General features: G+C 39.2%; 1 protein-coding gene across 3 annotated transcripts in view; it reads right to left on the bottom strand.

Annotated features, from left to right (window-relative positions):
• The window catches only part of LOC144512669 (gamma-aminobutyric acid receptor subunit beta-3-like), a 33,176-nt gene extending 7,309 nt beyond the window's left edge, over nt 1–25,867 (bottom strand). For 2 of the 3 annotated variants that reach the window (XM_078243507.1, XM_078243508.1), the window contains exons 1-7: nt 25,788–25,867; nt 25,596–25,687; nt 25,399–25,466; nt 11,270–11,490; nt 8,287–8,369; nt 7,313–7,450; nt 1,420–1,572 (exon numbers count right to left, since the gene is read on the bottom strand). In XM_078243507.1, the coding sequence (XP_078099633.1) occupies nt 1,420–1,572; nt 7,313–7,450; nt 8,287–8,369; nt 11,270–11,490; nt 25,399–25,466; nt 25,596–25,687; nt 25,788–25,867 (835 nt within the window). Of the gene's footprint in view, nt 1–1,419; nt 1,573–7,312; nt 7,451–8,286; nt 8,370–11,269; nt 11,491–16,779; nt 16,807–25,398; nt 25,467–25,595; nt 25,688–25,787 lie in introns of those variants that run through there. The other variant, XM_078243510.1, reaches the window with a different exon arrangement.

Genomic DNA, 25,867 nt, shown 5'->3' with positions numbered 1-25,867 from the left:
CAGCAATCAATTGGCATAGCCAGAATAAGGTTAGGACTTGCTGCTGGGCCACACAGTGAATCTGGGCCTTTTAAGTCCCCTTGAGCAGATACCTAATTTGCTTGGTTTGTATTCCAGTTAATTGGTGAGCCGCTTTTGCTTTGACGGTCACATTCTCAAAGGGATCTGGGCATGACTAGCCTTGATTTTGTCTTTGCATTGTCTTCTAAAACTGCTTAAATGCCTGTGAGTGGAGAGACAACTAGATAGTGGCAGATTTAGCATAGCAAAAAATTATTTCTTTAGATCATTTTTTTGCGTTTATTGTATAGTGGATGGTGAAGAGGCGCACAGGAAATAAGTGGAGAGAGAGAGAGGGCTATGACTTACAACAAAGGTAGGTCCCTGGCTGAAATTGAACCGGGAACTCAAATTGTTTAAACGATGGGTCTTTTATTTAAGACAGAGGTAGACAAACCCAGACACAGACTGTAACCTTGGCTTTGTGTAAGTAGTAGGCTTACATTAGAGCAGATAAACGATAAACTGCATTCTTTAGACTTTTGTTCCTGTGTTTTTTTTCGGTTTTGGAAAGGCTAAAAAAAGATTCAAACCTCCAAACAACAGTAGGTGGTGTTATCCTAGTTACTGTTGCTAAGCTGTGATTGGACCATTGCTGTTCAGGGGAGGCATTTAGCGAATGGTCAATTGCCAATTTACCATGTGTGCTAATTATGACTGCTGTGGAAAGTCTGTTTTCTAAATTGCAAATCATCTATTGTCTTGACAAGCTTCATATTGCATAGCTTCCCTTCCTAGTTCCTCATGTCGTCTGGAACTACGCGCTTCAATATTCAACAAAGACAAAATTGTGTTGCAACCTCCTGTGAGAAATCTCAATGATTACAACCCAGAGACCTGCTGCTTCCACCTCTGCCTTGCCTACTGCTCACAGGAGCCCGACAGTGCGTGGGCCTTTGTACCTACACAATCCTCCTCAATAGTGAAATTATGCTCATTAGAGACGTGATGTATTTTAAACTCCTGGTAGCCTCTCAGTGACCACGGCAACAACAGGCACAAGGAATGACCCAGTTTTGTTAGAGTCAAGGTTGTGTATTCCTGCTTTTGTCACATGGAAAGGCACAATGGACAAAATGTTTACATGCTTGTTCCCGCGTTACAGCTACAGTATTTACACACTTTAAAGTAAAATGGATGCCTATGTCCAAAGATGACAGGGATGTCTTTTTTTCTCCACATAATAGATGTGTTCTTCAAAATGTCCATTTGGCCCACCAATTTCCAAGTCATTCCCTAAAGCTCCCACTAATACCAGCACAGGATGGGAAGTTCAGCCAGGGAGTTCGTGTATCATTCTGGGCTCCGTTCTCATCTAAAAATCCAAATACCTGAGCCTTAACAGCCACTGCTTCTTACCTAGAGCCACTCTGGCTGCTGACGCGTCATAATTTATCCAGAAGGAGACCCAGGAGAGGATGGTAATCAGGATCGATGGCATGTACGTCTGCAGGATGAAGTAGCCGATGTTCCTCTTTAGCTTGAAGCTCAGAGACAGTCGAGGGTAGGCACCTGAGGAATGGGGAGACAAAGATCAAAGCAGTGCGTTTAAATCTTTTGGTTTAGAAACTACATTTTTAGGTAGTATTAAGGATCACTGTACATCAAATGTACCTACAACAGTACATTTGGTTCAATGGTTTGAAAACATGAAATTGTCGAGAGTAAAAACATCTAACTTATATTATTCATAGGAGCACACGGGACACCTTGTGTTTTTGTTTGTTTCCATGACAACCCCGACAGCATGGGTTGGATTTATTGCCATGGTAACAAGTATCCCCATCACTAGCGCCAGCAGAGACCAACTCTCTCACAAGCGCACAATACTGTAACTCTATTTCGTGACGATGTGACACAATATTTAGGATGGTGATACAAATGTTCTTGAGTATTTTGATTCATCTATTCTCCACATCACATCCACCTACATAATTCATATGATGATTCTGAGGGATTCAGCATTACTGCAGGAATAGTAGATTTCTAAATGCATGTAGCAGTGCCTGTGATTCTAAATCAGGAAAATAATACTCCTCACCACGATCTGCTTTGACAGAGCTTTTCTGTCATTCCTTTTCCATGACCTGGAACATAAACAGTAGCCTATATGTGCGTTCTTATGCTTGAATATAAGTGTGATTTATGATTTCTCTCCGATCGCCCAGCATATGTCTCTTTATGGATTGAATCTATGGCTTGTTACTCCCACTTTTCCCAGTTATTTTCCAATTTTTTTCTATTGGAGGAGAACTGGGTGCCATTACACTGTAATTTCCAATCCGTGGGTTTCAGCCAAAGCTACTTGTGGCGAGCGTGGGTCCAATCAACTGCACCCTCGTGTGCACGGTTGGATGGAGAGTCACTCTGAAAAAACACACAATCTCATTAGGTTCTGTGGCGACTGTAAGTTAGATTGCAATAAAATCCAAACATGTTATTGTAAAGGGCTGGGTTGTTCATCAAATGATATTATCTATAACTACTGACTGATGTAATTGGCATCCAAAGGCAGTCAGCAACCAGAAGACCCAGTTTGTAACCTGAGCAAATATATGGGTCTACTGTATATGGGAATTGTGTTGTTATTTACTCTTTTATGCATATACAAATGCACAGCCCACAGTTCACCAAAAATATTGTTGCAGTGGTGAGACATTTGTCACACAAGAAATAAATAACATTTAACATTAAATTGCAGACGTAAATTGCAGTGATCCCTCAATCTTTTCCCTTTAGCGCCACCATGACGTTGACATTTGTAAAATGTCGCATAGATTGCTATGACATTTGGCACACACATTTATGTTCCCCCTCAGGATGAATTGTAGTAACTTGTGATGCCTTCATTTTCCATACAGCACCATCACAAGTCCAAACATTAAATGTGTCCAATACTTTGGAGGGGCCTTAACAAGAACCACTTAATATATTATAGTCCTACTTTATCATTTTACTCCATATCTGTTATTTTTACTATACCCTTGCACCTTAATTGAAAAATTAAGTAAGAATTAAGTGGTACCTGTAATGTTATCTTGTACATTTTTGCAAGTGTTTGCACGTTTTTACCTCTTAAGTCCGCCTTCATCTATGTAAAAAAACCAAAAAACACCTTGATATATTACAACCCATTCATTTATCCAATATCTAATGAGTTGTTTATTCTATAAAGTCTAAATGGTGAAGCCAACATCTTCAAATGTCTTGTTTTGTTACAGTCCAGAACCTAATTACATCAAATTTACAACTAACTAGCTAAACCTAACCCTAACCCAAGTTTGCTTGATCTGTAACTTAAACAAATACTAAGTTACAAAAAAACATTTTATGTTGATAAACTAACTTATCAAGAACTTTGTATAAAATCAAACGATCAGCTCATTTTAATATAAAGCTGGTAGGTAGTTGAGCATATATAGATCTGCAAACCCTGCCTTATCTATCACATTAGATGATCCTCCTGTATTTGGCTTGTGGTTAACAGTCTGAGAGCAGTGAACAAACTCAACACACGCTAAACATACATTTCATTACTGTGTGAATATAGGAATAGACTGTCACAGGTCTTAAAATATCCCATTCACTTCTTTTGATGTATCCTTAATGGCAGCTCCGACAGCCTAAATGGGAGCAGAGTATCTTCACAGTAGCAGATGCGAGAGTAGGCTCTGGTTCACTTGTGCGTGGGTGTAGAACTGTACTGGCTGTAACTGCTACACCAAACAAAATTCGCGAGTGGGAGGAACACCATGTGTGAGGCAGAGAAGAGGGAGAGAGAAGAGGAGATGGGATGAATATAAAAGTTGAGTGGATGATAACATTAAAACAGTAGAGACTGGGATGGTGGCTAGGAGAGTGCTGAGGAGTAGGAGGTCTACTGTCTCCTTTTTTGTCTCTCTTGTCACCCTCATGGCAGGGGAGTTGCAGTGAATGAATGTGATGTAACACTGGCAGTTTTGATCTGATCAGGGTTAGTTCTTTTTAAAGTTTCTTTTGCCCATTCTGAAACCAAAAACACAAGAGCAAAACTGTAAGGAAGGGATTAAAACATGTCTTTTGTCTGCAAATGTTAGGATGTCTGGCTTACTACCTACAGTAGTAACCTAAATGAGAGTTACTTCTAAGGCCAAGGAGCATTAGCTAATTAGACTTTGAAGGGTTACAGGTTACAAGATCATAATAGCACCCACCAATATTTCAACCACTGTGTCGGCATTACACTTCAGAAACCTTAAACCCCTTATCCAACATAGCTTTACGTCAGGCAGAAACACTGGTCCTGTTCCTAAAAGCCTTTTTTCTTGTAGCTTTAAAAATGAAATATGTTATGCTGGATTCTGACTTTTTACCGGGGACATGTAGTGCAAGTGCATATTTAATCTCTTTAAAAAGATTCTTAGCAGGAGACAAGAACCTGTTGTTTCCAAATGAATTGTGAGTGGTAAATCTGCCACTGTTATTGTAATATGTGCAATTTGAGAATGGAAAGCTTGACAGGCGTAGCAACAGTCACTAAGGGCTAGCGCTAGAGTCCTAAGGTATACTAATGATTTCAACGCTATATTAAAGGGCTAATTTCAAAAGCCGTTAGTGACGCAGTTCATGTTTTCAAACACCTACAAATGTGAAGGAATATTCAAGGGCTTTACTGTCAAATTACAGCAAAAACATGAAATATAGATAGAATTTTCAAAGCTGTTATTTTTGCAGCTATCTTAATGAAGATGACTATGAAGTGGTCATCCACTTAATGAAGTAGATGAAGACAAAAAAAGTGATGATAGCCATGACATTGATTAATGGGCACAGTGCGCAAAATAACACTCTGAAATGTCACCTAACACAGCGACGTTATCCGGTCACGCACACGTTTGCATATGGACATGCTTACTGTATGTACACACACAAACAGGCAGTGATTTTATCTGTGCTTAGAGGAGAATAATTGATGTGGGCCTCATTCCACATAAATATATGATGCCCTGAATCCTGGGCTGTTTTTCTGTCAGAGAACAGGGTAATTGGCATCCAACCGCACCTCTCACAAGAGAGAGGAAAATATACAGTATACTAAAGAAGATTGGGGAAGGGAAAGAAAAAAAAGTAAAAGAAACGACAGCGGGTAAGAGAGATGCCAAGACAGGACAGAAAGGGGGAATAGAAAAAGGGGGTATGGAATAAAAGGCTGGCTAGTGGCACATGTACTTAGGCAGCCTTGCGGGGAGCCTTTGATGTGCTTCACACATCATGCTAAGAGCACAGGAGTAGATCACTGGACACTAACCTTTAATTGTCGCCACCCACAGGGGACATGCCCCTGCTCATAAACAAGTGCACTCTGGTGCGCTCGCCTCATCACATTAGCAAGTGATTCACACATGCAGGCAGAGACGTGTGTACTTTACACAGCCAGAACTGATGGTTAACGCAATGCAGCACGTGCAGTATTGTGAGATAACAAAGAGATACCCACAGTGAGAATGAGGGCGAAAAGGATGCTTTAGCTCAGGGTGAGGCACTTGTGGGAAGACTTGGCATGGAAATATACTGTGTAGCCTCAATAGAAATGTTAAAAATACCCAAAAAGCAAACAATTGTTTACTCTTCATACCCTTTTCAGACTGGGTGTAGCTCCTCCTCATGAGCATAACTTTGTGTTATTACTAAATGTCACACAGCTTTTATTTCCCATTCTCTGAATGAGTCTCCACTGACCAGATTATATGGCAGTTGGTTAGGGAGCGTCAATAAAGTGCTGTATCTAGGACTAAATGTACACATAAAAAATCTGATTAATTGAGGACCTTGGTGTACAACAAATAAAAAACAAAGTTCACAGCATATAGCAGATCACCCCTGTGAGCAATGAGGATCGTTGAATTACTTCAATACACTTTTCCAAGTTAGCAACACAAATGAATCGCATGAATTACAATACTGCAAATGTAAATATTTAATCTAACTTACTTGACAAATTGCTTTAACATGTCACCCTGTAATCTAATTAATTGTCTTGATAGATGAAAATCTCTTGTGAAAATGTCCATTGTGAACCTATAAATAACACTTGATTGATGGGTTTCACAACACCAGTTAATGATGACACCATATATAAGCTGTGTACATCTCTTTCTTGTGTTTGCATTTATTTTTCCTGAGCATCCATGTTTCATTTATGATCACTAAATATTAATTTGCGGTTTGGAGGCTCCATTGGATCCGCTGCAGGGTATTGATACTGTTTTTGTTGCTTTTCTCACCGGTTTGGTGGGCTAGGCATAGTTGTGAAAAAGTGATGCCACGTACTTCCATGCACCAATCAGAATAGAGCAACATTAGCTGAGTTTCTGACTTCTATGGATGTTAACTTAGATTGTTGCTTATTTAATCATGCCTATTTAATGTTTAAAGAAGTACTTGAGGTTTGAAACTAAGTTTCCAGGGGCTTTTAGATAAACCGGCTGCTGACATTAATTGATTGTATTGACTGACAGAATTAATTTTTTTATTTTCATTTAACCAGGTAGGCCGTTGAGAACAGGTTCTCATTTGAAATGGCGACCTGGCCAAGAAAAGCATAAGCGTACAAGACAACATATAGTTTCACATTCAATATCGTACAAGAAAACCGAATACAATAGGCTACAAAGGTACAGATTAAGTAGGCAGTTCAAGCCGGCTCAAATTGAAGTGTAAGTAAGTCGATGGATATGCGAAGGTGGTATGGTGATAACATAATATACATGAAATAGACAATCTATAACATTTCTGAGAAGCGCAAATTAAATTGCACTAACTATTATTGGGGTCCTCAGCTACATTTTGTTAGCATCAGCATGATAACCAAACTATTAATTCCAGCGTCACCTCTCAGGGTCAAAGGCCAACTGATTTTGACATAAGTTGCTCCATAAATCACAGCGTTTACATCATGTTTTGGTTAAGTACCATTCCACCATCCTTGCCTCGCCACTGTTACTTGCGGGATACTTCAAAGGCAGCGCATTTCCTCACTTCAACCCAATTAGAAGCACTGACAAACACAAACTCTTTGGCTCTGAGGATTTAAGATCAACAGATCAAGCTTTGGCACAGATTTGTTTACTACATTAATTGATTAAATAATCATCTTGGAAATAGACCAACGCTTGATATGAACAATCTCAAAAAATGCTGAGATTGACTTGTCAGTCTATCATGTATTATTCCAGTGCCAAAGCACTAAATTACAGTAGAGCATTTACTGTACCTGTGGAAAAGACTACGTTTCTGGACACCAGCTTGTAATCGACAATGGAGAACTGAGGCAACTCGATCCGCGTCACCCCCGTTACAGCTGTGTCGCCTCCTTTCCAGTAAAACTCAATGTCGTCTGTGGTGTAGCCATCTGCACAAGAAGAAACACACACACATGCACCAAGGTGTAACCATCTGTCTAACCATCACTGGAGACCAAGATATGCAGTGTTGCTGATCATCCAACTGGGCTGTCATTTGGAATAAAACATGTTTGAAGTTGTTTCCAAGAACCAGACGTTGCTTTGAAAAGCAAGTCAGTTAATGGGTTCACTTGAGTTCACAAAAATGTCAAAAGATTTACAAAAATATCTGACATTTCCTATATTTTTGTAAACTCCTTTTTTAGAAATCTAACACAAACTATTAGCAAAAAGTCTCATTGACTATTTGAGAAACTAGCTTTAGCTCAACTTAACCTATAAGGATGCCAACAGGATCCAGGTTTCTCTGATAACCCCGATCCTTTTTTATATCATGTGTTCTGTGGGTCTGGAGGGAGGTCTTTCTGAAAAAATAACCTTTGTGATGTCCTCAGGCTAATATCAATTTTGGCTTGGAGACCACAATGGCTATTGAGTTGTGGAAAGTGTAGCACCCAGTGTTATTGGAGCTTGACTGATATTCTGCCTTTTTTAGTCTTGACTAGCTCAGCCTGTGCTGCTTCAATTTTCTTCTTAATTGTCTCTCAAAAGTCTCCAAACTTTGTGGAAGGACATCATTATATACCCCTTTAAGGTGCTGATGAATTCTGCCATTAATAGTTGCCATACAAGATTTTAAACAAATGCTAAAGACCTCAAAAGAAGAAGAAAAAATAAACCAGGTTTGATATTGTTTCTGTAATATTTCACAGTGTTGGTTTTATTCTTAGCCTGCATAGTGTGCGGATAGTCAGTCCTAAAGGCATTAGGTCTCTCTACTCACAGCTCTCTATCTCCAGAGTGCAGTTCTGTTCATCCAGGGGATACCTCCTAAGATCCATCATACACGCTGCTGTTGTAGTAATCCTGAAAAAGGATACACAGATGAGGGAAGAGAGGACGCAGGAGAGAATAGGTTAAATACTGTATGTGATTTACACAAATTGTATTGACAGGAAGATGGATGGGAAGGTAGTAAGGAAGCGAGGGGTGACACAAATTTTGTAGCCCATTTGAATTATTATAAAAACTGCAAAGCAGGTAATTAGTTACTTAACAAGGAAGTATAAGGGACTGTGGAAATACAATTAGATTAAAGCACTAGGGGTGATAGCACTTGACTTTGCCTTATCTTTAGAGGAAACTAAATCTCCATTTGTCTTTACACTAAGTTCCTCAGTTGGCATCATATTACTGGAGATTATTGGCATTGTCATTTTAAAATAAGATTATGGCACCCCCTCCAAAGTAAAATGCTGACTGTGTAACTGTATACATAATTATGCTATAGATCACAGACAGACAAGCAGTCCTCAGTCTTGTATTTAAAGCAGTTCATGTCCCCCAAACAAACTGGCTACCCTCCATCCAGTGATTAAGTGAAAAATTATGCAAATAAAAATCATATTAAGGCAACACATTTTGGCAGAGTTTAGTGGCTGCTCATCTGAACTGAGTCATCAGGAGGTATCCCTTTGTTTATTAGAAGTATGAGCTCAAATGGCTGATAATCAGACAGTTAAAATAAGCAGCAAAGTGAAATGCAAATTCAAAGTGATTTAGGCTAAGTCTGCCCTAATTAAAAGCCGGCTGCTTGGCAGTTAGCCACTGGATGTCTTCATTCAGTTAAGACTCAGATGACGCTGTGGAAACCCATTAGGTGATATTATTATACAGCTAAAATTACAACAACATAACATGGTGTCTGTAAGATATAGATGTATTGTAATTTCTGTGACTGCATTTTCTCACTTAGAGAAGCCTGTATGTTACATCACCTTTTCAGAAAATACACTACAAACTACATATTGCAAACTTCAATAATAATAAACAGCAGAGTTGTATAATTTATAGTCTCTGTAAGTAAATCTAATATATTTTGGGACTGCAGGTTATGTAGTCAAAAAGTGTTAAATAATCAAATAAGACAATGGAATTATTGCATGCATAAATTGTGTAAAACATGGGCTATAGCCTAAATGACCCAATACATTTGGAAATAAATGATTCAAACTTAACTCATCATTCTTATTTCCAAAATAAGATAACTTTATTGTTGTTCTTTTTTTCCATTATAAAATCTTTTTTTCAAAATGCCTGTTTTCAATGGTTTGTTTCTAAGGTTCAATTTAGCAAAAAAGTATAGGCTATATATATTTCAAATAAAAATCAATGTAGGGTAGTAGAATACTGCCAATATGAAAACCTCTGGCCTTTTTTCACTATTTTCTGCCACTTCATAAAGCAAATGCTTCATAGATTGAGAAAACAATTAGTTGCAGCCTTAATAAATAGCAAACATACAGAGTGCATTATTTAATACCATGAAAGAAATCTGTATTCAGCATGTTACTCAGCCTTACCTGACATACATTTATTTAACAGCTCGTATCAAAAACACCACGTCACAAATCTCCCTCTCCCTTTGATCTCTTAAAAGCATTGAGAGGTCTAAAAGTAGCCCACAAGGCCAAGTGCTATGAACTCCACTTACAAAATCAAGCATGGCTGTATGACTGTGAAGTATCAACACTGACGGATACAAACACAAGCACGCAAGTACACGTGCAAACACACACACGCACACACATTTCGCTCTGCACTCAAAGCATGCATCCATATTCATAGGTCGCACTAACTCTTCTGAACCTGCCAGTCGAAAAGATCAATGGAAATTCAAAATAAGGGCTTTATGAAACAAATATCAAACAACAGCTGCAAGCTTAACATTGCATTAATGCACCGTCTAACCTGTTCATACTTCCTTTCATGGGTGATCTCTGACTGCACCCTCCATCCCTTATGCCAGGTTGCCCTTGAGCACGACACATAATCCTCTGGCTGCTCAGCAGCCGGCAGCAGAAAACTGCCAAGTTCTCAGCATGGGCAACTGTGGTGCCGTAATAGGGCTTTAAACACATAGAATTAACTTGACACGGGGAAACATCTGAGAACATTTTGACCCTGAGCTTCACTTTGTTGTTCACCTGTTGTGGGGAGTGTTGCTCATTTGCATGGCCCATAAATTGCACATTACCACTCTAACAACATAAATAAACTCACTGGGAAACACAACAAATAGTTACATGTAAAATCAATTAAATTTAGATTCTTTGTGTTTTTCTTATTGCAGACAAACGATGAAAAATCCAAAACTAACAATTTGTCAACTTCTCTGACTGTGGCACACAACCCCAAGGCCAATGGTTTCTACTGAAGACATGCATCTCTAAAATCTGGTCACAAGTATATAGTTTGAATTTGTAAAAAAAGAAAAAGGCTCAGTAGTTTCCTAAAACAGCTGGTCACTGTAGTTTTTAGCAAATGCTCCTCGAACAGGAGGAAGTGGTGTATTTGTTGGGGACTATTTTCACTTGGGGATTAATACACATTTGGTGCTCTAGTGAGTATTTCCGGCAGCAGGAGAGTGTATGAAGAATTAAAAAAAAAGAAAACTGCTGTGCCCAGGTTCATGGTAATGAAGGAACATGTCACATAGTGCAATGCTGTGGCTCAATGGTGTGTTCTTAATAGTTGTTGGTCAACAGTGGAGCTCTATGGCACAGAGGAATAAGACATATAATGTGTTGGTTACACAGACAATACTTAGTTGCACTGTAGGATCTATTAATTGTTGGTTTTGGTCTTTGCTCCGTCTTAGGGTTTGTTGACAAATAATCCTTGGAGAGAGAAAATCGCCAGTCTTTTCCAAATCTAAATTTGGGCAAATAGAGGGAGGCCTTGGTGGAGTGAGAAGCAGAACCCACCTGAGGCCGTAAAGAACGGTTCCATCTGGATGCAGGCGGATCATGCGGTTTTTGACGGTGACTCCGTGGACGAAAGACTTTTTGTCGTTGAGGAAGTAGGTGTCAGGGACCCAGAGCTGGTCGGCAACCCTGTTATCCAGGGTCAAGTTGAGGGGGATTCCTATGTAGGCTAGACGCTTGTCCCGCCAGTACTGTTGGAAATACATGGTCAATGTGTAGTCCTATGGATGCAAACACAGGAAAAAAAAGACAATAACAACAAGTCACATCAGATAAGTAATATTTTTTTTAATTCTTAAATTTTACGGACCCTTCACATTTTCCTGCATTGAACAAGCTGCTGCAGATCTTACAAATACTAACTCCTCTGAAATATTAACTCTGCTCATTCCCCACTGTTAGGGCTCCGATTATTTATATGACATATCACAGCATCCCACAAGCTGGACGGAGTGTGGGCCAACTGGTCACACGCTGCAGCCAAATTCAAGTGCCTTTGCCCTTCCTTCTGGAATACAGTTACCCTTACAGTAATACAAGCATGTGGGCAGGCTGACTCATGTAGCTGCAGCTTTAGTGGTTTTCATAGAAAGATTTCATAGAAAATTTCACCTAATATATCAACAGTAGTGTATTCCCAGTATAAGCACAGTGATTCACCAATCCTCAGAGTTGAACGGAAATTGCGCCCAAGAGCTTTTTAAACATATGTTCCCTTTTATTTCATTCAAATTGTTTGACTCTTGAGATTTACAGGACTTTATTATTCTTTCAAAAAAAGTAAATTACTGTAAACTGTTGTTTAACTAGTTTTAATTCAATGCAATTTGTATGCCAAGCTATTATTATTTGCTCTCCACAGGGTACCTAAAACAATATGTCTAAATAAGTTAAATAGCTATTTCCCCATTCCCGATATGCAATCAAAATCAAAAAGACTGAATCTCAAAGGGTAAATTTCAGAATATAACATACTTACTTTAACTTCATGTAAGTACAATCTTAGCTGTATTAACAGTCAAGCTGGCTGTTAAAATTGGACTGTGTAACTTTTGAATAAAGAATTGAACAATCCTCATCTAAGCATTAAAACACACCCTCAATACACTCACAGGTTTTGCTGCTACAGCCTTACTTGGTCTGCTATGACCAGTAGCTTATGGTGGCTAATGTTCGCTTATGTAAGTAAACTTTGCTGACATTACTGAGTCAGTTCACTGACTTTATGACTCACTTTTCACTCGCTACTGTGACATTACCTTTTAGCATTACCATTATCCCATAATAGTCACTGTTAAGCAAAAGTTACATAGGCTCGCTTTAAGTTGTTTAAACTGGTAGACCATTTGTTCTATGGGTACTTTTATTTTTTGTTTGATTTCTCATTTGCTGTAGTGACCTCCTGTTCTTGATTGTGAGTAATGTTTATTTACAATGATGATTAATCTATCATTGATGTTAAGCCACGCTAGTGGCAATGTCGGTCTGTCTGTCCTGGAAAACTAATGACATTTCCATGAACCTCAACTGTACTTTGCAATTAGTCCTAATTAGCAAATGCTAGCATGGTAAAGGGCTGAGCTAAGAAGGTGAACCTGGTAAATACGACCTGCTAAGCATTAGCATGCTAGCACTGTCACTGTGAGTATGTTAGCATGCTAAGTTCAGCCTCACAGAGCCTCAAGCATGGCGGTGTGACTTGTTGAATGACATTATTGTTGAGTCCAAATAATGTGAAAACTCTGAGTTCTTTAAGGGCAATCATGAGACAATTAATCAGATTTCAAAGGATCAAAATGTAAGGTGAATGATCTTTAGTTGGCCTGTGACTTTTCTCTGAATACAATGTTATCATATAAGTCCCCTCAAACTACATTGTACAAATGGGCTTTACAACTGAGTTAATTAATGGTTTCCTTTTAAATAACTTAAGTGTTTGCAAACATGTAAGATTTAAATAGTCTCTGAATCTTTCTGAGTAACAAACCCTCGCCATCTGGCACCTAAGCCAAATAAGTATTGGCAAGACTTTCCTAAATCCAGCCATGAGGATACTATTAGTTGGCCATTTTTAGGACATTGTGTAAGTTAAAAAAATAAAAAATAAAAAAGGACGGTAAGCAAGTACGTGTTTTTGTTTTGCCTTGATTCAAGTGGTATTTGGCCAGAGCAGAAGCGGCAGAGCAGATAGAGGACAGAGCCCCTCTCTCCCTCCCTCCTAACTTCCACATCATATAATCCACTTACCCAAGCTAAATCAGTCTCTCTCTCTCTCTCTCTCGCTCTCGCTCTCTCGCTCTCGGCCATGCCATTATCTCCCCTCTGCCCGCTGTGGCGTTGAAATGAAACCAGCCCGCACCGAGCTGGCACTGGCAAAGGCACACATGTCCGTTGGTGCTGCAGATTTCAGGTTCGCACCAAACGGAAATAAAAATGAAGATTAAAACGGCCACTGCAATGAGCATGGCTTCCAAAAAAATGTGTTACATAACTGAAACTGTAATTTCAACACTGTATTACCAAAGCTTAGAAAACACTTGAGGATTTGTATTTGCATGAGATAACTAAAGAATAGAATTAAATGAAAGTATGCCTGCTTATTAATTTTTCATTCCTTTATTTTTACTAAAACGTCATACTCAATGAACATGTTTTCCAGGTTTTGTTAGCACACAGAGATGTGAACAAGGATGATCTTAGTCAGCACAGGATACAGATTGTTCCCCCAGCATGACAAGGAAAGCTCATTGGCACTGAGCCATAAATGTATAGTGGTGGAACCATGGCCGGTTTGGTATCTGCAGCCCCCAAAAATCTAAGATTGCAATTACCTTTAGTGATCTATTATCTAATCTCATTTATCGAGCTAAATTACCAAACATTCTCCGTTTCCAGCTTTTCAAATGTGAGGATTTGCTGCTTTTCTCTCTTTCATATCATTGTAAATTGATTAAAAAAAAAAATCTTTTGGACTGTTGGTTGGTCACCATGGGCTCTGGGAGCTTGTGATGGCCATTTTTCACTGTCCTTTAACTAAATGTTTAATCAAAACAATACACTTATCAATAATGGAAATGGTCATTAGCTGCAGCCCTAAAAGTAAGTGTGATTTCCTTAAAATCCCATTGGTCCCAACACCTGCTTTACCCCAAGGGGCTCTGAAAGCTTCTAGTTCATGATCTCCATTGGTTTATGGTAAAATGATGTGGGTGGTAAAAAATGTGTTGGAAATATGCAGCTTAAACTCATCCCACCTGAAACTATAGGACATTTAAAGGGGCAGGCCAGCAATTTAGCATGTGAAGTATGGTTTACTTGTCATAATACATAATATAGAATACTACTTGAAAAAAATAACCCTGCATTACATTCTGGTGGTGTGGGGTTTGAAACAAGTTGCCATTTAGTAGGGGATTGGTACATATGAGATTAAGATGCCATTGAGTTGCATTGTGGGAATTGTAGCATTTTACCCATACTACGGACTAAAAGTCAGGAAAAGATGCTTTATTGCATTTTTTAAACTGGCTTTTGTGAGTCCCTTAAGATAATGCAACTGTAATACTAACTGGCTGGAGTACCTCTTTAATTACTGGCTCTACCCAGCATGTGAAAACAGCTGTATAATAGCCTCTGTGTCTCTGGAGCTTTTCCAAAAAAATTACCCTGATGTTGTCATCAGGGTCATTTTAGCTTAGCTTTGACACTAAAAATATTTCACAGGAAGCTTGGGTGTGGGGTTTAAGAATGGCTATTTTGGAGGCAGGGGGCCTAATGAAAGATGCTATTGAGTTGTATTATGGGAATTCTAGGAGGCTCCTTTGGAGCTTGACCAACTCTAGGGACAAAAGGTCAGGATGTTTATGCTTCAATTATGACCATTCTTTATCAAATAATTCTTGATTGAATTGAATTCTGATCTAAGGACCCACTTGAAGTTCCTCTTTCAGTTGAGTCCTGTGTCAAAAATGACTTTTTTTACTTCAGTTAATTTTTATGCTTAAATTGTGCATATTTGTTTTTTTCTAAATACATTTGTGTTTTATTAACACATACTTATTGCCATTCAGTACTGGTTGGGGCTTAAGGTGAAATATAATTAAGCTGGTATAATTAAGCCGGTATAATTAAGGTGTAGTCTGTTGTGTTAGGTTCTTGAAAGTCACACATCTTTTTGTGGCAAGGGAGAGTTGGTTAATCTTGCCATTATATAGCAGGGACTACTTTCTCTTTTTCTCTCATTCTATAGGATATACAGCTCTGGCGGATGTATTTTTGCTCAGAATAGGTATATGAATCTACTGGCCATGTGATAAAAACAGTAATAACTTCTTCCTACATGGGTTCGTCTTCATCCTTTGAATTACTTGCCAATGCAGGAAGCTAACAGTTGACCAGTCATAGCATGGAGTTAACCATTCTTCTGTTCCTCTAAATGATACAAATAAATCCTTGTCAGTTTCCAGGATTTAGTGTCACAAAGGGTAAAATATGTTATCAGTCACAGTCTCATTAAAGTGGTCAATGTGGATTGATCACAGCATGTGGTGAAAATTACATTTGCTGTAAGAATGAGTACTGTAGACTTCCCCGTCTCCTCCATCACCACTTTAACTTTACCCCCCATTAATCCCTACAAATGACTAATATCTCTTTCACACTGCCTTGCACTTCTCACCCTCCTGGTTCTCCCCCGCTTCTCCCCCGGGCGGTATCACGCTTTAGGTATGCATTTCCATCTCCCGCCAGAGTGTCAGCAGGTGGGCAGCGCAGCAAGCGGCTACAATGCACCAGCCTCGTAAGACATAAATGATTTAAACTAACCTGGTATCCTGTACAAACATGCGGCCATCCTCATCAATATTGCATGGGGACAATCAAATTGAATTTCAGATGAGGACGAGTGCAGCTTCTCAGTACCTGCCGTGGAACTCAAGGGAGGTGGGCACAGATTTGCTATAAACTAGGACTATGGATTATGAATTATTGACCACCCCCCATTTCCCACAACTCATAAATTCCCAATACACACAGCTTTACCATTGCTGTTTGGTTATTAGCATATGTTTTCAGCAGAGATAATGACAGTGACCAGTGGAAATGATTTCCAGCAAGCCTCAATTATTCAATTAACTCGACTGGATAAACACTTTCATTCAGGGTGTGTGAGAATTCAGATAAGCAGAGTTTTGGCTGTGAACTGACCCATATTCAATTTAATCTCTCCCTCTCACCATCTCTCTGCAGCGCTACCATACTGACTGCTACGTCGTGATACCAACAGTACCTAGGAAATATCCTGCTAACATTGTTTGTCATATGGCATATGCTCTCTTGTCCCGAGCATATGCTGCCACCAGCTCATCATCATAGGCTGCAGCACAATAGGAGTGAATGGAAAATGTGTTAATAAACTGGAGAGAAATGATCATTACACCTGACACACCGCCGCTCTGCAAGTTTTCCCCGGCTAAACTTCACATCTTTGAGAGAAAAAAACGATGATATACTGTATGTAATCTCCATGTACTCCACATGAACCCACGTTCAAGTAAAGCAATTTGCGTCACTTCAATGTAATTTCGGAGCCCTCCCTTGGGATGGCCCAGAGGCAGTATATCACCGCAGTGCAGGGGAATCCCTCAGCGAGGTCCTATCCCCCTCCTCCTGCTGCTATAGAATGGTAAAAATAGCGCGAGAGCAAACATGGGGGAGGTAAATTGGGCTTTTCCTCCAAATGACAGTGTTGGCCTGCAATATACAGGATAATTTCCTCACTGTCTAATATTTTATGATGTATTGCCTCATAACAAGGTAAGAGGGATAGAGATCGAGGGAGAGAAGACAGGAAGCAAACAGTAGTAAATGTACAAATAAAACATGTTCTCTTAAATGAACAGAGCAACTGTGACACTGCATTGGTGTATATCACATCCTTTTCTTGAAGATTTTGTTTCTTAAGGATTTGCTTTTTCATGTAAAGCTATTATAAGTTGATGGATTAATTTTTGGGTTGGCCATTATCTTTGGATTGTAGGAAAATGCAGTGTGAAAGTTTTTTTATTGAATGGTCCCAGAAGTGTGTCATACAGTATATGCTGAAATAACATATGCAGTTAGAAAAGGCGCAGCTAGAGTGGCAAAACAGGTTCCAGAGGTTTTTTGTTTGGGAAGTAGCCAAAGTTTAGGCATCATCAGCACAGGCCTCAAAGGGGAAAGCATAGTAGATTTATGTAGTAAGTGGAATTAACTAACTTTTTAAAGTGTATGGATTAGAGATGTACAGAGATCAGCTCAGTTGGGAACCCAATGTGTGAACCCAGTCATTTTCAAACAAAAAATACAAAATTAGACCCTTTATGTACTTCTTTTGATCTCCAGAGTTGTTCTGGTTAAACAGTGACACAGTGTACAGTAATGTCTACCAACAGCAAGAAACAGACAAAGAGGTTCATGCGAGAATCACTCATAGGAAAAGATTTGTTAGCTAGCACTTGCAGATGTCCCATTCACAAACATTGTCGTATTTTGAATGTTTCTTAGTTGGAAAGAAATTCCCGAGTGGTCCAACCCACTCACATTATTCATGCGTGTGTACGTTCATGCTAAAAAAATTTTGACTGACTAATAATGATCAACCTAAAAATGGAAGGCTGGATTTTTCTTCAAATCAGTTTCAAAACCAAACGTGTGTAGTGCTCCTTCATTTTATTGCTGCAGGCGTCTTTACTCTCCTGAAACCTCATATATCTGCTCCATCCATTACAGTTAGTGGAATAAGACTGTTGACTGATGACCTTTACAATAACCCCCATCATAAATCCACTTCATAGTTTACCTGCCTCTTTTTATTTGCTACAACATTACGACTGCTTGAGTGGCACTGAGAGAGGAAACTAGGCCGGCGCCTGTCAATTTTAGATTCCCCAGACCAAGACATGCAGCATTTTAAAGGTGTATGCACCTCAGAGTGAAGCTATTATCAAGATGGGAATGTAGAGTTAGAGTCAGTAGAATGGGCAATCCCCCATCAAATCTTGCGTCCTCTTGGTTGGTTGGCACTGCAAACCAGGAAGTGCCCGCTGTGCTTACTCTAAATCATCACTTCACCCTATACAGCGTGCTCTCTCCTGAGGCCAATTACATTCCATCAGGCAGGAAGCCGGATGCCGGATAAAAGACATGGGGGTATATTAAGCCACACTCAGAGCACACATAAAAAGATATGCTCTTTTCGCATAGCTGGAAGACTTATATAAGATAATTAGGGTGAAATAGTTTGTGCATTGGCAACATCTGATTCCAAGATGTATTTAATGCAGTGCGCAGTATATGGATGAGGTTACCTTGGTGATTGTGGCACAACCAGGGTCAGACCAGGTTGTGTAACTTCAATACCTAATAAAGTCACCCTAATGTCATTCAGCAGAAATCTACATGCACACATACTGTACATTACATTTAATTTACCTGATTAATAGTCAAGGCAAACAAATAAATTGGAAGCTACTTTATGGTCTTGTTGTGTTACTGGTGCACTCTAAAAAACAAACCAGGCAGAAGGAACATTTGGAGAAAGAGAGATGGAGAGAGAGATCTTTTCACCTCTTCATAATGACAGATTTTTTTTTCTTCTTTTTGACACCCACACGCAGCCGTGGGCGTATGGATGACTAGCTTGTTCAGCCTGTTACTGCAACTACATTCACAGTGCCGACTCTGTCCATTTCCCTGTGCGAGGAGCTCTACCATCATTTTAATTAAATTTCCCCAAATTATGATGACTTTCGATAATGGAATGGAATAAAAGCCCTTGATAGCTCTTACTGCAACAGAGAATCACGCCTGTTTGTCCATTCCTGCAAGAGGAGGTCACGATCATGAAAACACACCTACACATAGTGCCCTTATTTTGCACTTAAACTTTCTTAGTAGGAGTATTTCAAAACATTATGAATGCAGGCAACACTAGCTGCAGTAAATTCAGTTGATACTTTAATTTCCACCTCCAAACCTTTCATTTAACTAATTGTCCAATACCCAAAAAAAAGCCTTTTAAAAACTCCCCTCAGTGCACTAACAAGTGACACATTTCTTTGTTAAAGTGATACATTCCTACAGTAAGTGTACAACTAGTTTCCGAGCAAGCACTGCCTCAGCACTAGAGGTGTGATTCTTCACTGATCTCCCGATTCAATTACGATTATCATGTCTTCGATTCGATATCTCGATGCATCACGATGCGTCAAATAAATGTTTCCAATAAAGCCATATAGGATATTTAATTCATAGCTTTTCAAGCTTCAAAAACAAAACATGCTGCAGTGCTCTAATACTAAATACATTGGATACACAAAACTACAGCACTGAGCACATGGCACTTCCTGAATGTGCAAAACATAACAGAATATGTAAACAGAAAGGTTATTAGGCATAGTAAATTGTAAACAGAAATAATCGATTATGGCCCGGCCGATTATCGATGCAGCATCGTCCATGTCCACGATTCGATGCATCGATTATTTGATTAATTTCAACACCTCTACTCAGCACACGCATATTCTATTTTGCCTTGCTCTGATCTTGTCCTAGTATGTGTTTCTCATCAGCGGAGGCCCCTGGCACATCACAAACAAACCTCAGAGGTAATTAGTGCGCCTTTCTGAGACGCTCTAGCATCTGCTAGTGCAGAAGCTTGCGCTCTGCGAAGGCGTCTGAGTAACTGAGTTAGTCAACCTGCCCTGCCAGGTGGATTCTTGGACGAGCCAGATGCCATACTCACTCAGTCACTCAATAAATGTTTAGATCTTATAGTACAGGGGTCAGGAGAATATATAGTGTGAGGCTTTGGATATATTCATCACTATTAATATTAAGGGACTGCAACAAATTATTGGCCCTCCCCAGCGTTATCAACAGGCATTTTCGAACCAGAGGAACCTTTTCATAGTTCTAGGAACATAATTCCTTTCATTGTGTCCACCACGGTGCGATAACTAGGAACGATTTTTTTCAGGGACTTTTCTAACTCCTATTTCAGAGTTGGTACTCTCCCAGCACAAAAGAACTCTGAGTGAAGTAAGTGTACAGTGATTGGTCAAACACATGAGCCAATGCAACGGCAACCACCATTTAAAAAAGACCTGTCAGCTTTGTGAACAACGGACAACACAAAACACAAACAACACCTTGGAATTTAAAAAAATGGACGGAAACACTGACAAACGGATAGGCCTTCACGATATGAGGAATATCTAATTGCGATTATTTTTGACTGATATTGCAATATGATTCACTATATTGGAAGGAATGATAATTTTTGTATCATTATTCTAATTTTCATTGAAAAAATGTAATTTGATTATAGTGTGATTTTTGTGAGGATCTGTACCAAACAGATATGTTTTCTTTAGTTTGTAGGATACGATTTGTAGGCCGGGACATCCTGAAGCAACAGAATACTTGATTTGGAATGGTTTCACACATATTTTGCGCCTTCCTTTCTTTTGACCCTCCGCCTAACATCTTAAAATATACTACTGAGTTTGTACAACTAGTTTCACCATTATTAATTAATAAGAGGCAAAGCATAAATGATTTAACATGTAAATAACCTATGACTACTGCATATGTGAAGAATGTTGTATTTATTGAAGACTACAAGTTTATAAATTATTTAGAAAGCGTTAGAAGGCAGCTCACAACTGTGGACCCCTGTAGCCCGCTCATCACTGCTTGAGGCTAGCAGCCAGTGTTGGGCAAGTTACTTTTAAAAAGTAATTAGTTACAGTTACTAGTTACTTCTTCCAAAAAGTAACTAAATTAGTTATATAGTTACAAATTATCAAAGGAGCTAGTTACTTCAGAAAGTAACTATTGTGTTACTTTCAAGTACATTTGTAAATGCTCAAATGTGACCCCACCTCCACCTACCCCTCTTTAATGGAACCTCAAAATACATGCATGTTCAATTATTTATGATAAATCTGAATATTATAATGAAATGGACACTTAATACAATACATTATTAACAGAAACAATGTACACAAATCTAAACTATTTTAATGTTGCTGTGGGACAAAGTGAGACTAGCCTTCAATCAAATGCCATGTATGTAGATATTATGTTTATATAGTGGATCGATACAAATAACACAACACCTCAACAGGCCACAACTGGGCAAAATTAAATTATGCTTGTTAAGCACTATACCAAAAATAAATAACAAATATATACACTCTTTGTAGTGCAAATAACGTAAGTGGCCTGATCTTTATACCTAAATACGCCATACCTGTCTCTCTCTCGTTGACTGACTCGCTTGTGTTGTTCTTGTGTGTCTGACTATGCATGCTTTCGAACACCCGCCCAACTCTACCTCTGATTGGCTAACCATGACATTTTACTCAACCTCAGCCAATCGTCAGCATTTATGCGCTTGCGTCGTGCACTGCCCACTAACCAAGGAAGAACAGTAAAAAAAAGTATTTGCCGACTCAGAGATCTAGTTGGTCTGATGAAAAAAACAGCTTCAAATATAGTAACGCGCCGCATTTTTTGGCAGTAACGGTAACGGCGTTTTTAAGATCATAATCATTTAGATTACTCGTTACTGAAAAAAAGTAACGCCGTTAGTAACGCCGTTATTCCCATCACTGCTAGCAGCTCAATGTTACATTAGCCACTACTAGAATAACACAACTGAATCTCAGACCAAACTGTGCGCAGTGGAGTTGCATTGTTGCAGATGTAGGTCCCAGGGTTTGACAAGGAAGAAATACAATGTGTGAAATACAAGGCAAAATCTCTGGCTCTGTTGCATCACCAATAGAAGAAATTAGCAATTTCCAAATTAGCAAACATAACAAAATTAGGAATATTCATGCTTTGGAATCATTTTGTTTTATTATATATAAAGTGTTCTGCTATTCTGTTATTCTCTTTGTATGGGAGAGAACGTCTTACCTTGCACGGCAGCTGCGCATTCTCGCGATATCACGAGATCATGCAAGAATCGCAGGATCACATATCACACGAAAATCCATCTTGTCAGGCTTCAAGTAATACCTTTGTGTCTGAACTACCAGCTTTCCGAACCAATCATGGTCCGGTGAGGTGCTACTGGCAGCTACGGGCTTGGTTTAGGTGTGTGTGACGGTCGCGACTGTTTGTTCTAAACAACTGCCGACGTGTTAGACAGATAGTTCATCCAATCACTTGCCAGGTATTTTTTTAAAAGTGCCTGCCCTTTTCCAAACAGTTTTCAATGTAACAAACCACCTGGCTCGTCAGGTTAGAGAACATAAGCACAGCAAGCCTAAAATGTGGCAGTATTGATTTGCAAATCTGTGCTCCTTGTAGAACATGCGGAGTATGATCCAGGCCTCATTTCAGCATAGCAAGCAATACATGTAAACTTTTAAAAACTAGTTTCCCAATTATGCCTGTGGGTCATTCCACTAGGCTGGTGAAGTGGATTTAGCAGCTGAAGTTCTACTGAAATCCATGTAAGATAGAGCCTAACAAAAAGAAAAAGAGACAGCAGCATTTATCGGGGCTGTGCTGTTTAGTGTTGTTCAGTGGATAAACCATGGCACTGTCACTGTCAGGACAAAAGCACTCATTATCCATTTCTCGCTGGAGAAATCCTCCATGCTAAAGCCACAGACGGTCCGAGCATTGGATGAAAAGCATCCACTAAATGTCAAACGCTGGTGTGAAAATAACAAACAGCATGACCAGTCTTGTTTTTGGCTTCAACACTGGATCACAGCCAGGAATTGTTCATCTAACAAGCACAGATGCACAAATGCACATATACAGTCCCCCAGTGAACTGGTGGCAATGAGAAATAGAACTAATTAATTATCAATTTTAAGTGTGATCTCATATGTCTAATTCCCTGGTCTTCATTCGCTCTGTAAAGAATATACTTGGCTTGTCAGCCAAATTTAGCAACTGAACTGTTGGCAAACAAAACTTATTGCATGGATCATAAAGGCTCGGCTGAAACTATAGGTTTATTGTAAAATATGTTATATTATTTCAAATGTGTATGATATAGCTTGCCTTTACAGTCTCTCCTCGTGTAATATATAATGTGTTAGCTATTTGTGTTATGTAATTTGCGTGAACGTTCACAACTAAGAATATTGAAGTAGGGCTGTAACTACAGTAACCTTTTTGATATATTTTTTTGGTCTATAAGTTATATATTATAAATGTCTTTCACAGGAGTGTCCAAGACAGCAACACCAAAACATAGAGGTTACAACAAATAATGTATAATAATATAATGAATTAGGTGAAATATGAAGATCAAGGTGCACAGAACATCAGAAGGATAAAGCAAGACTGATAAAATAATAACAATGAATACACCATAATAAATGTCAGAAAAGAGTGAAAATGCCAAGTTGACGTCATCAAATTGCTGTTTTTAGTCAAAAACCCCAAAATCATTAAATTAATATAATATAAGACAAAAAAACAGCAAATCCTAGCAGTTGAGTGGGTGGAAATTGGTAATATTTGATTGTAAGTATTGTTTTTGCCTATAGTATATATATATATATCACTTCAGGTAAATATAATCTGGGCAGAAATGATGTTTCCCACAAAACATAATTGGCTAAACAAACTAGTAGCCTACAAATGTAAGTTGCTTTTGAGGTGTGTTGAAACGTCAAAGAACAGGGAGCTCTTGTTTAAACCCCTCAGTACCGGAAGGAGGCTGGGAAGTCAAAGCCATGAGTCAACTGGTGAAGAAACTATTGAGTCCTTACCATTGATCAACACCCGCCCACACACACAGCCCCCACTAGATAAATAATGACCATTTTCTAATATGGTGCAGTAAAAATGTAGCCTTTTCCCCTCTTTAGTAGATCTGGTCGATAAGGAACAGACATTACGTGTGTTTACTGTGATGGTGCATCCCTGACTGACCTGAATTTGACTCCTCATGACCACAGTGCTTTTGTGACTGACTGTACTCACCAGCCATCATCTCTAAAAGTCCTAATGGTTACACCTGCACAGCCAATGGACCATGAAACAGTGTTGATCTGCGAATCAGCGATTGTGGCTTGTGGCTTTTTAGAGCCTGGACCCAAAGCAATTACGAACAATTTTCACATGGACAGGTCATTCAATGTGGTCTAAAAATCACATCTTTTGTACATGTCTTTTTTATCACTCGTTTCCAGTGTGGGTCATTGCCTGCTGTTATTGCCTGCTGCTATTTTAAGATAAAAAGCCTAAAGTTTGGAGCTGTAAAGAGAAATCGACTAATCAATTAGTTGTGAACTTTAAATTAATCGGCAACTATTTTTTTGATTATTCAGTTTGAGTAATTTTTTATAATGAAAAAAAAAGTTCTTTGATTCTAGCTTCTTAAATGTGAATAGTTTGTTCTCTCCTCTGTGACAATAAACTGAATATCTTTGAGTTGTGGACAAAACAAGACATTTGAGGACGTCGTCTTGGGCTTGGGGAAACACTGATTAACATTTTCCACCATTTTCTGACATTTTATAGACCAAACGAGGAAGAAATCGACAGATTAATCGACAATAAAAGAAATCATTAGTTGCAGCCCTACTGAAGTTACTTTCCTGCATGTGGGGACACGTGTCAACACGGGGCAAACTGCATCCAGCTCACAAGTTCCAGAGTTCCCTGATGGCTCTCTGCTAAGGGCACTCCTGAAACACTGTGTCTCCAGAGGTTAACAAGTAGAGGTTTTGTATGTGGACTGTGTTGATTGCAAAACCACTGTTGCAGCTCTAATCTATCCTCCCAGCAAGCTATTGTCTGAGCATCAGCATTGTTGGAAGCTCTGTTAATTTCTTACACCCTGGCTGAGCGGTTTTGTGTATTGTAAGGTAACACTGCGCTGGCAGTTTGTGAGATAAAGATGTTTTAATGCTTACAGGAAACCCAGCCCATCCATCTCAGCATCACATAATGGCCTGAGAGGGGGAAAAATGGATTTACATCAGCACTTCTACTACAGCAAGTGAGCTAGGAAATCATGCTGTGTAAGTGCCAATGTACATAGATGACTGCATGTATTATGCGGTCGAGTAAACACAGAGGAAACAGTGTTTATATGTAAATTCACTCACCATGTTGACTTCTGACACCATGTCTATGCTGGCCACGTCTATGCTCATCCCGACTGCAACAGGGGCCCCTGGAGGAGGTTACACAGCATAAAAATGTATATAGGCCTACACCTGTGAATGAAAGACTGTGAATGGCGCCAAAAATGAAGCTGCCTACGGCGTGAAGCAAGATTGATGGACGTAAATACGACACATACCTCCAAAGTCCGGCCTCAGTCGGATATCATATCCCTTCAGTAGTTTATCCACCGTCTCCTTCACGAAAGACATGTTGCCCGGTTCATTGACGCTAGAAACAAGAAGGAAAACATTACCTTGACTCCTGTGTTTTTTATGGTCAATCAGCCGGGGCAGTAACCTTGACTTTACAGAATGACAAAAGCACTCACCTTTTCGCGCAACACACAATCGAACCGACAACCAGTGCGGTTAAGACGTGAAACTGACGAACCCTGTGCAAAGCAAACAT

Source organism: Sander vitreus, chromosome 24, assembly GCF_031162955.1.
Source record: "Sander vitreus isolate 19-12246 chromosome 24, sanVit1, whole genome shotgun sequence".
In the NCBI taxonomy this organism is placed as follows: Eukaryota; Metazoa; Chordata; class Actinopteri; order Perciformes; family Percidae; genus Sander; species Sander vitreus.
The sequence above is the reverse complement of the archived record's forward strand: the minus strand, read 5'-3'. Positions and strand labels throughout refer to the sequence as shown.